This window comes from Schistocerca americana, chromosome 2, assembly GCF_021461395.2.
Source record: "Schistocerca americana isolate TAMUIC-IGC-003095 chromosome 2, iqSchAmer2.1, whole genome shotgun sequence".
NCBI classification, from domain to species: Eukaryota; Metazoa; Arthropoda; class Insecta; order Orthoptera; family Acrididae; genus Schistocerca; species Schistocerca americana.
In genome coordinates this window covers 367,494,648-367,507,136 of record NC_060120.1, presented here as the reverse complement: position 1 = coordinate 367,507,136, position 12,489 = coordinate 367,494,648, and the positions used below count along the sequence as shown (strand labels likewise).

Here is a 12,489-nt window from a genome sequence, read left to right as displayed (position 1 = left end):
GCAATGATCACCATTCAAAGATAGGGGAAATTAGAGCTCGTACTGAGGCGTTCCGACAGTCGTTTTTCCCCCGCGCTATCCGCGTGTGGAACAGACGGGGGGAAATATGACTTTGGCGCGTATTGTGCCCATCGCCACACACCACTTGGTGGCTAGCGGAGCATATATGTAGATGTAGGTGTAGACCAAATCTTACCCTTTCAAATGTTCAAACGTGTGTGAATTCCTAAGGGACCAAACTGCTGAGGTCATCGGTCCCTAGACTTACAAACTACTTAAACTAACTTATGATAAGAACAACACACACACCCATACCCGAGGGAGGACTCGAACCTCCGGCGGGAGGGGCCACGCAGTCCGTGACATGGCGCCTCAAACCGCGCGGCCACTCCGCGCTGTTACCCTTTCTTCGATACCATTATGATGATTATCCCTGTTCACAGGGCTGTGTACGTACGTTTCTCGTGTTATGAATGCACAGGCACCATATCTCACCGCAGCTTGCTCGCTGAATCACCTGGGCCTAAGCCCATGGAAAATGCCTGAGAATATTTAGAACAGTGGATAACAAGTATCAGCCAATATCCCCACAATTTGGTAGGTCTACGGGATCAAGTCGTCAATGAGAATCTTCATATGGATACGGAATAACTAAAGAAACTTGTCGACTCTTCTCCTCCAGACTAGAGACTGCCTTTAAGGTTTGAGAATGGTTTGATACATCTGGAAAAAAAAGAAAGAAAAAATGTTTCATAAACAACTCACCTTACTTCTCGACATAGTCTCCTTTGAGGGATAGACATTTGGTCCAACGATCCTCCAGCTGTATCATCCCATCGGAAGAATAGGTTCCATCAGACTATGCAAAATACTCGTTGACTGCAGCTCATCACTTCCTCATTTAATCAAAATTTCTCCCCAGCAAGCCAAACTTTAAGTTAGGAAACAGGAAGAAGACACTTGGGACTAAGTCTGCTGGACAGGGTGGATGAGGAACCAATTCACAACCCAAGTCACGCAGTTTCACCATTGTTACCGCTGATTTGCGGGATGGCGATTTATCCTGGAGAAAGAGCTCCTTTTTGTGAGTCCACCTTGGTCTTTTTTCAGCCGACGTGTTTCACACGATCGAACAATGAAGCGAAATAGGGTCCAATTATGGTTCCGCCTTTTTCCACGTAATTTATGACGGTTATTCCTTGGGAATCCCAAAAAACGGGGCTATCACTTACTAGCTGACTAAAAGGTCCTTGCCTTCTTTGGTGCACTTTCACCTACCTTTGTCCATTGTTCTGACTGCCGGTTTGACTCTGGTGTGTAATGATAGATCCAGGTTTCATCAACAGTCACAAATCGGCTAAAAACGTCTTACGGATTGCGATTAAACGTGGCCAGACACTGTGTTGGAATGTTGTTCCGGACGCGCTTATGGTCGACTGCGAGCAATCGCGGTATCGACCTTGTAGACAGCTTCTTCAGAGCCACTTCTCCGTGCAGGATATTAGGATATTACGCAGCTGCTCAGTTGAGATGGCTACAGCCTCAGCAATCTTATTCGGCGGTTTTACATTACAATATGATGGATATTGTCAATGGTTTCCTTTCTAGTGACCTCAACTGGACGGTCGGAGAGCGCTTCGTCTTTGGTAACCCAAAAGGAAATGGTCTTCAATGATTGTGGAGAGTTTTATGGCTGCCCAGGCGTGGCAACCATAATTTGGATATGGAGTAGGACGTCACCAAGTTGTGACTAAAATCTGGTGGCAGGAAAACGATTAGTGTCAAATAAGCGCCAGCTAGTATAAAGCAGTTACTTAGTTTTATTGACAGCGAAGAGTGTACCGTAGATACAGTTCCAGTTAGTGTCCAAAGAATATTCCTGATTCGCGACTGCTACGGTCGCAGGTTCGAATCCTGCCTCGGGCATGGATGTGTGTGATGTCCTTAGGTTAGTTAGGTTTAAGTAGTTCTAAGTTCTAGGCGACTGATGATCACAGATGTTAAGTCCCATAGTGCTCAGAGCCAGCCAATATTCCTGATTCGTGGCCTAAGTCGTTATACAATACTGAATCACACAGCGAGCTAGCTAACCAGACAACGAACGACGGCACTGACGACTGCAACGAGCTGTCTGCAAGACTTCCTGACTCGGGGCCAGCGCTCCTGTTATATCGTGTAGCCAGAGGGCGCTGTAGGCCCCGGCTCAGCAATGGTGCGACGTCTTCGGTCGGCGGCAACGCCATACGCCGTCGACGGTCGCGACGGGAAACTGTGACAAGCGATGCGACGGCAGGGCGCGCGCGCTGTTCGATTGGGTCCGCGGATACAACAGAGAGTTCGTATGAACTTCATCCATTTCTGTTTTGATTTGTGCGGCAGTCCAGCCCTTCAAATGAAAATGTTTAATAACAGCTCGAAACTCGGTTTTCTCCATTTTCAATTGCAGTCGACACATTGACCAATTCAAACAGCTACCAACAATGAACTATACACTGTTAAAATTCTTTATACGATCCTTGGAATAATCAAGCTTACCAGCCATGAAGGCGCAACAGGAATGTTAATTCTTCCATGGAAGTTTACCAGACTTATCAAATCACCCTTGTATTAGCGTGATGTACTTTGGGGATGTCCAGAGCGCTTTTGTTAGAAGTACATAGAAGAATCGGCTCGCCGATTTAGTTTCTCTTTATCACGAGCACGGAGCATTCCTTATAGATATACAGTTTCAGGTTGTAAAAAGACAACAAAAGACAGATTTCTTATATAAGAAACGTGCATTTATTTGTACATAGTAGTATGATGAGATGAGACAAGATACAAATAAATATGCGCTGCATGATGATTATTTCAGGCGAAGCAACGTTTGAACTAGGCGGTGTGTCGTCGTCGTAATCGGACGGTTCTTAACCCAGGAAGGCCTTTCCGTAGGCGGGGGCGGCGTATGCGACGGGGGCGGCCACCTTAGCGATGGCGGGCGCGGCGTAGGCGACGGGGGCGGCGACCTTGGCGACGACGGGGGCGGGGTGGGCGCCGGCCTCCTTGTGCACGACGGCGTTGAAGCCGTTCACGGGGTCGGCGGTGTAGTCGACGGTGCGGATGGAACCGTCGGGCTCCACAAGGCTGTAGCTGCCCTGGACGACGTCACCGTTGCGGGTCTCGTGCTGGGTCTTGGAGTCGCCGGTCAGAGCGTCCTGCACGTCGTAGGCGTAGCTGTACTGGGGGTTGGGGTCGTACTCGGCGGCCACGGCGGCGGGGGCAGCGACTGCGACGGGGGCGGCTCTCACGGCGGGGGCGACGGCCACAGGGGCGGCGCGCAGGGCAGGGGCGTAAGCCCTAGCGATGGGGGCGGCGTAGGCGGGGGCGGCGTACGCGGCGTAGGCGGGGGCGGCGTAAGCGGGGGCGGCATAGGCACGGGCGGCCAGGGGAGCGCCGGGGGCGACGACGGCGGGGGCGCCCAGGTAGCCGGCGCGCGCCACGGCCACTATGGCGGCAAAGATGAAAAGCTGCATCACAAGAACAAACGAAAACAATCAGTAAGCTTCATGGAATTTTGTAGCTCCTCCACGCTTTTCGCTTATACAGAGTGACAGAACATAGAGAAGTAAAAACACATCGGTCCGACTCCATAACTAAATGGCCAGTATCTCCGTCTGAGTCACAAACGATCTAGTTTCGATTCTTTGTTCTCCCGACAAGGTTTCCTTGATGAGAAGACGTAGCGAAGACAGCTGAGGAATTACTGCTATATATTGTGTTCTCATGATCCCTACACGAGATACTCGATGATGGCAGCATAATAGTAGCGCATTTTTTTTTTCAAATTAATGTTCTCTAAATCTGCCCAACAGGGATTCACGACAACGATTCCCATTTGAGTTCCCCTAGAATTTCCGTTACATGCCAACTGCCAACTGCAGTGGTAACGCCGGTTCCCATCAGATCACTTAAGTGAAGTGCTGTCGAGCTTGGCTAGCAGTTGGATGGGTCATCGTCCTGTCTGCCGAGCGCTGCTGGCAAGCGGGTGCAGCGGCTCCTGTCAAGAAAGCTGACAACGCCCTTGAGAGCGGCGTGCTGACCACATGCCACTCTATTTTCGCATTCAATGACGGCGATGGCCTGAGAATGACACGGTTGGTGCCGTTAGGCCTTCAAGTCCTGTTCGGACGGAGTTTCTACACCTACATACATACTCTGCAGGCCACTGTACACTTCATGTCAAAGTATACTTCGTATCAACGTTAACGATTTTCGTTCCTTTTACATTCACGTACTGAGCGAGAGAAAAATGACTATTTGCCTCTGTACGTGCTGTACTCTCTCATATTGTGTTTTCATATTCCCTACACGAGATACTCGACGGTGGCAGCATAATGGTAGCACATTTCTTTTTTTAAATTAATGTTCTCTAAATCTGCCCAACAGGGATACACGACAACGATTTCCATTTCCGTTCCCCTAGTATTTCCGTTACACTTCTGCGTAGGCAGTGCAGATCTGTTACTTGAGGGAACATTAACGGCTCCATTTCGAAATCTGACGTGAAATGTCGAGAATGTTATTTACCAGTCACATGTTCAGTGTGTCTGGCGGAGAATGACAGAGAGTTCGAGTATAAGCGTGTTTTCGCTGGGCTCGTTCGTGGAGTCACACGACGGCGATGACTAGAAGACCGATGCCCTCATCTTCACTCGTGAGTATCGCTATCGCTCCACGTTAAGTGAGTGTGTTGTTTCTCAAATGTAAATGTTTAGTCTCTTACAGGCCTACCGTGTAATCAATTATTGAGTATGGTTCGCTGGTCTCGAGCTCTTAACTGGATTAGCGGAAGTGATAGAGAAGATACGATCGGAAGTCGAGCTGTGCGATTCATCACGAATATGTTTCGTTAGCGCGGAAGTGTCAGACAATTGCCTAGTAAAATCTAGTGGGAAACGATGCAAGAAAGGAATGTGCTTGACAAATTCTGAGAGCTCTTGTTCCTTTCCTCCTATGTACATTTCGTTTAATTCAAAGAAAAGAATACATTTGGCTTTTACAGAGGCAAGGTATACGCGAATATGCGGAGGGGTGGTTGAGTGGGTTGGTGGTGGGGTTGGAGAACGTTTGTGGGCTAGTGGAGGATGAGAGAGAGGGTGATACTGCTGCAGTATGTGCCCTCCGCCACACAATGTGAGCTGGCGTACCGGATATAGACGCAATGGCGACGACACAGATAATTGCGTGTAGAATGCGAGTACAGTTTTCTCGGCGCCAGTGACAGACGGGATAGCGATAAGATGCTAGCACATAGCCTACACCTTTCAGACAACACTAAGGGCGTATCGAGCATACATTTCTGTTCTTTAAGGTCCAACAAAGATTCCGGAGAATAATATGTTATATACCTAACATCACAATACAACTGTTCCTAAAGGGTACCTAAGCAGACAACATGCAGGACTCACCTCTACTATAGCCGACGGGCCACAGAGGAGAGGTATACTCGTATACCGAGACCTAAGATTACCCATTTGTGAGTGAATGCTCTCTAGGCGTATCACGAACTTCTGCTTTTCTACTGTGACTCTAGGGAAATGTTAGGAATAAACTGATAGGGTAGTGCTGAAACACGCTTGGATTAACAGATCGAAGTATTTCGTTTTGCGAGTAGGACGATCATCACTCACTATCATAGACTCTTGCTACAGACATAGTTATTCATGCGCCTTATGTATCTACAGCGATGCTATAAACGTCAGAGACCGTACAACTGATGGATGAGTTACACAGGAACCGTCGTTAGTTATATGGGCATTAGCTTGCCGACAACAACCAGACTGCTTCGAGTGCAGAAATTTGGAGTAACTTTTGCTGTACTGTGGTCTGATTAATACCGTTTGCTGCAGCTTGTAGATGAGAAGGAGTTTTGATGAATACTTATGTTGAACTGGAACGTGTAATGATTGAAATCTTCAGCAACTACGAGAAGCACAAAAAATCCTGATTAAGTGACCACTTAAGCGCTGGGAACATAACAAGATGGTAGTGATCTGATTACGTTTTAGGCAATTCAGATCCAAATTCGTTTTTATTTCTTCCCAAACGTTTTGAATCAGTGGCTTTAGGTAGATTTTATCCTCTCTTTCGAGCAGTAGCTCTCCAGCTCACGAAGAACTTCGTGTAATTAATGATTACGCGAAAGGTGTTTTGCACATGCTCTGTTAGGCTACAGCTAGGATCACATTTTTTCAAAAAGGCTCCAAGCCTTATCTTCGTTTTTCCAAGCCGTGCTCTGTTGTATCGCTGCATTTGACCCTATATCACGTATTAGAGATGTTGTCCCGTTTTCGTTGTTTCTCTTTGCAATAGACAACTGATCCCATCAGACTTTGAATTTCGTTGAGGTCCTACTACACTTTTTGCACTAAGCGAGATCGCAAAGTGGTTAAGGCACTAGAATCGTTTTCGGAAGGAGTAGGGTCCAAGTCCATGTCCAGATGTTCTGGTTTACAATTTTCCTGATTTCCCTAAGTACTTAAGGTGAATGCTTGGGTGGTTCTTTGAAATGCTCTATCTCTAATGACCTTGATAGCGACGGGACACTAGTCTAATTTTTCTTCGTTCCGTTTAGACTTCATTATTTGGCTGCCATCACCATATAACGGTGCTGAGGACTTCGAACGACGAACTTCTTCACTTTCTACCAGTATTAGACATAGCCGTATCAAATACGTTGTTCCTGTCACTGCAATAGTTAAGTCCTTCGCGTAGTTCATGTGTTACTTACATGAAGCCAACAATCAGTTTTCTTCATTGATTGGGCCGAACCCTACGCCAGTGCCCGAATAGCACGAAACACTATAATTTCAATAATGCAATCACAACAATAATCAAGGAAGATGAACGATCATCGATTTTCACACTTACGTGTTATGTAAGTTATAGCTCGATATCTTCCCTTGCTTGAGACTGTCATGAAAGAAACGTTACAGTGCATAGGATGGTACGATACAGAACTCAGTTCGTATCTCAACTTTATGAAAATCTTTTCACAATAGAAAATTATCTAACTCTCTGCGCGCACATTTGTTGTTAACGTGTATAATGTAAGATTAAATTTCACTAAATCGTACCCCACGAATAAAAAACAGGTGTGTGACTCTTTTGAGTCGATTATTAGTGCTAAAAACATTGCATATTAGTCTATTATCTGTTTTATAAAACACTCGGTAAGTGCATGTCTCTAACTTAAGCAACTAGCATCTGTAAGTGACGGTTCCAATACAAAAGATTTCGGTTATTTTTTTACAACAAAGAAATTGATGGTTAAATCGATTAATATGTGATATATGAATATTTTTATCTGATAAATGTTACTTCGCATACTGTAACTAGCACGCTACACGTACACCACGATTTTCTTCACTCGCTCCGTCGGTGTTTTACATATAATTTCAGGTTTTTAAGGTCCTTATCTAATAACTGTTTCTCTGAATCTCATAACTAGCTCGTCACATGCATACAATGATCTTCATTTCTCCTCTATGGCTGTTTTACATGAAATTTCAGATTTTAGATTTTAACAAGAAAATAAACGAAACAAAGCGAGAAAATATGAAAAACATGAAGTTAGGAAGAACATAAAACGTGGTATGGCTGCTAGAACTAGAGATCACTGTAAGGGGCAATTAAAAAGTTTCCCTTCGAAGGCGACACCAGCCCGTTGCCTACATGTCCGTGCTTATATACCCGCATCGGAGTCGCGATGCGTTGCACATATGGTGTAACGACGCGCTCAAATGGAAACTTTTTGATTGCCCCTTACATATCTGAAGCTATGGTACTGACACTGGCATTTAAAGTTGCTTATCTAATGGTAAGAAAGATGAACTTTCTGATCTTTCGTCTAAAAAAATTGTGTAGGTGATATCTGTAGCCTCCGTAAAAGTCCTATGGCAGCAGGTAATGTAGATTTTACCCGCATTACGGGATTAACACGCTGATTCGGTACATAGTTCAGCCAAGGCGTGATGTTTATGTGGTTTCTCATGCCCGCATAGACGAATACTGGGCTGGTTTCCAATCCCCACCACAGAAACACAACACTTGAGCAGTGGAAATGCGGAAAACACACACAATAGACTTCACACGATTCACCGACTCACCGAGTAACACGGCTTCCTTCAGTCTACGAAGGAGGGTGTTCACAAAACACTCGTGCGACCCGTCATAGAATAATACCCAACTGTGTGGAACCCCTACCAAACAGAATTAGCTGAGGATATCGAACACATAAAAAGAAGGTCAGAACGAATGGTGACAGGTGTGTTTGACCGACAATAGAGCGACACTTAGAAGCTGAGAATCCTGAACTGACAGACACTTGAAAACAGAAGCCAACTACACTGCGACGGCCTCCTTACAAAGTTTCAACAACCAGCAGTAAGTCAGGAAACTAGGAATATACTACCACCTGCTACATATCGCTCCAGTACCGATAGCGAAGACAAGATTTGGCTAACTATCGTGCGCACGGAGGAGTTTAAGCAGCCATTTTTCCCGGGCTTCATACGCGAATGGAACAGCGAGTAATCTTAACATACGGTACAACGGAATGTACCTTCTGGAATGCTCTTCACAGCTGTTCGTAGGGTACGATGTAAATTAGACTATGGGGCATTGTGGCGACGAGAAGGACTCCTGTCAAGGAAGCAAGTGCCAGAGGCTGTATGAGAGAGTAAGGTCAGGTGCAGGCTCTGCACAGGGGGAGGAAAGGAGAATAATACGTGTGTCTTAGGCTGCTGGCCACCTACCCCGTGTTTACGGAGTTAAAAAAGTTATGGACCGACTTTCGTTATTGCAGTCGTCAGTACGAAGGCTGGTTTGACAGAGCTCTTTATGTTAGTGTATCCTGCGCCATTCCAGTGGCGTAACTAAGATAAACAGCACCTAGGCCAAATTTCCAGTTTTCACCCTCCCTTCCCCCACCCCTTGGGACACATCTCTATTTTTCTTTGTTTAATCCTCATAGTCGTAGCTCCATCTAATAGATGAAAACAAAAAACGAGCAGGGAAACGTAGGTCTTGTTGAACTGATGTTCAACGCAGTACAATCCGAAGCCTCTCATGATTCCCTTTCATAAATACGAGGGCAGTTCAATAAGTAATGCAACACATTATTTTTCTCGGCCAATTTTGGTTGAAAAAACCGGAAATTTCTTGTGGAATATTTTCAAACATTCCCGCTTCGTCTCGTATAGTTTCATTGACTTCCGACAGGTGGCAGCGCTGTACGGAGCTGTTAAAATGGCGTCTGTAACGGATGTGCGTTGCAAACAACGGGCAGTGATCGAGTTTATTTTGGCGGAAAACCAGGGCATCTCAGATATTCATAGGCGCTTGCAGAATGTCTACGGTGATCTGGCAGTGGACAAAAGCACGGTGAGTCGTTGGGCAAAGCGTGTGTCATCATCGCCGCAAGGTCAAGCAAGACTGTCTGATCTTCCGCGTGCGGGCCGGCCGTGCACAGCTGTGACTCCTGCAATGGCGGAGCGTGCGAACACACTCGTTCGAGATGATCGACGGATCACCATCAAACAACTCAGTGCTCAACTTGACATCTCTGTTGGTAGTGCTGTCACAATTGTTCACCAGTTGGAATATTCAAAGGTTTGTTCCCGCTGGGTCCCTCGTTGTCTAACCGAACACCATAAAGAGCAAAGGAGAACCATCTGTGCGGAATTGCTTGCTCGTCATGTGGCTGAGGGTGACAATTTCTTGTCAAAGATTGTTACAGGCGATGAAACATGGGTTCGTCACTTCGAACCTGAAACAAAACGGCAATCAATGGAGTCGCGCCACACCCACTCCCCTACCAAGAAAAAGTTTAAAGCCATACCCTCAGCCGGTAAAGTCATGGTTACAATCTTCTGGGACGCTGAAGGGGTTATTCTGTTCGATGTCCTTCCCCATGGTCAAACGATCAACTCTGAAGTGTATTGTGCTACTCTTCAGAAATTGAAGAAACGACTTCAGCGTGTTCGTAGGCACAAAAATCTGAACGAACTTCTTCTTCTTTATGACAACGCAAGACCTCACACAAGTCTTCGCACCCGAGAGGATCTCACAAAAGTTCAGTGGAGTGTTCTTCCTCATGCACCCTACAGCCCCGATCTCGCACCGTCGGATTTCCATATGTTTGGCCCAATGAAGGACGCAATCCGTGGGAGGCACTACGCGGATGATGAAGAAGTTATTGATGCAGTACGACGTTGGCTCCGACATCGACCAGTGGAATGGTACCGTGCAGGCATACAGGCCCTCATTTCAAGGTGGCGTAAGGCCGTAGCATTGAATGGAGATTACGTTGAAAAATAGTGTTGTGTAGCTAAAAGATTGGGGAATAATCTGGTGTATTTCAATGCTGAATAAAACAACCCCTGTTTCAGAAAAAAAATGTGTTGCATTACTTATTGAACTGCCCTCGTATATGCACCTTCCCACTTTAGTGCCCTCCAGCTCATTCTCTTCTGATTCTTCTCCTTCCCCCACCTACTTCGCTACCTCTCTACGTCTTTTCTTACCCTTTCCACGTCTGTTTAGCCCGTCACAGAACTACGCCTCTACGGACACGGCGCGCAAGGCTTGCACCCGGCTGTCATATATTAGTTACGCCATAGTGCAAGTCTCTGCGTATCTCCAGATGTGTTTAACCTGCACCCATCCGAACCTGCTTACTGTATGCAATCGCTGGCCCTCTGCAGTTTCTACTCCTGCTTGACAATTTCCGCCATTACCTAATTAGGTATTCCTCGATGCCTGAGGACACGTCATATCAAAACTTATATCTTCTTTTCGTGAAGTTCTTAGACCTTTTTTCTCCTCGTTTTGTTTCAATACGTCTTAAATATTAACTCGACTTGCTGATCTAATTTCAGCATTCCTTGAAACTATACAAGGAAAAAAATATAATAATACACTACCAAAAGCCGTAATTTTGATATTGTTTTATCAGGCAATCAGTTTCGACTTTCCAGTCACGTCATCTCCAGGCCTGTCGCATGAATGACACCAAGTACCACTCGTGCATGTATAAAACAAGGCAACAATATTCGTATCTGGTTCCGTAGATATCCGAAGTTCATGAGCATGCTTGTTGATGATACATGTGACCCCATCTCGAGTTGCTGTGACATGTCTGAAGAGTACACATGTCATGAAGTTCGGATACGTACGGCACCCGATACGAATGTTGGTGCCTTTTCTTATACATGCACGAGCGGTACTTGGCGTCATTCATGCGACAGGCCTGAAGATGATGTGATTGGAACGTCGGAACTGGTTCCCCAATAAAACAATATTAGGATAAGGGCCGTTAGTTACATTTCATCGACCAGCCGCTATCCCACGCCCCTGAGCCCAAGATGGAATACATTTACTATACTGAGGAAAGTCTGGAGCATTGTTCTAGAAATGTATGGAACTAGTGAAGGGTGGGGCGTCATACATAGACAGAACACTACTTTTTTTGAACTACTGAGCAGTCTTCAGTATTTACGTATAAGGTATCGATACACCCAAACCTTACGAAAAAGCCGGCCCGTGTGGCAGAGAGGTTCTAGGCGCTTCAGTCTCTCACCGCTAGTCTACCGTGTGCAAGTCCTTTCAGATCTGCACAGTTGTTGTACCCTGCATCCATCTGAACCTGCTTACCATATTCAAGTCTTGGACCCTCAATACAAGTTTTACTACCCCCACTCTGCTCCATTGTCAAATTAACAGCTGGTTGATATGCCTGAGAATGTGTTCCTTTCTTTTTTTGGCGCAGTTATGCCCCAAAGTTCTTGTCTCTGCGTTTCAGATTCAATACATGTTCAATAGATACTCGACCTACCCAGCTAATCTCCAGCATTGTTCGCAACTGAGCACGGAAAAGTCTCAAATGTTGTGCTAGAAATATAGAAAACTAGTAAGGTAAAGAGTGGGGCCGGTTGGGATCGTAAGTCATTTCAGTAAGAGAAGGCGCCCCCGTTACGCGTCAGGGTACCGGTCAGACCCGTCGTAAAAGAATGCCCGGCGCTGCCGCTCTCTCACCTTGAAGGCCATGTCTGTCGTTGAGCAGCTGACTGGCCGAGGAGCAGTCCGGCGGGGCTTTATACCGGTCCGCCGGGTGGTCGCCGGGGTGCCGGCGTGGCCCGGCGTGGCGCAACCGTTGTGTCACCGCCCAGCCGCGGCCCGCCCGTAAATCAGGACAGCAGCACCGGCTCCGGCAGGCCGCAGCGCCGAATTAATTACACCTAATATGCAGGCCACGTCATATGGCGGGGCCGCTGCTCCACTTTTGCGACAAGTTGGGTTTCGGTTTCTGTAGGGCGGCGTGGCGCGGCCAGCCGGTTCTGCATTGAGCAACAGCGGCCGGCCCTGCCCAGAGTGGGCCGGCGACGCCCAGCACCCAGCGCAACGCCCCGCACCTCACCAGACGCACGCCGTCCGCCGCCGCTGCCGCTG

At 46.7% G+C, this 12,489-nt stretch overlaps 1 protein-coding gene across 1 annotated transcript; it reads right to left on the bottom strand.

Moving 5' to 3' along the window:
* Nucleotides 1-2,783: 2,783 nt before the first annotated feature.
* LOC124595499 (cuticle protein 21-like) lies at nt 2,784-12,149 on the bottom strand. Its single transcript, XM_047134263.1, has 2 exons — nt 12,076-12,149; nt 2,784-3,506 (listed from the first exon to the last, which is right to left on the bottom strand). The coding sequence occupies exons 1-2, from the start codon at nt 12,085-12,087 to the stop codon at nt 2,907-2,909; spliced, it is 612 nt and encodes a 203-aa protein (XP_046990219.1). The 5' UTR covers nt 12,088-12,149; the 3' UTR covers nt 2,784-2,906.
* Between the last annotated feature and the right edge of the window lie 340 nt (nt 12,150-12,489).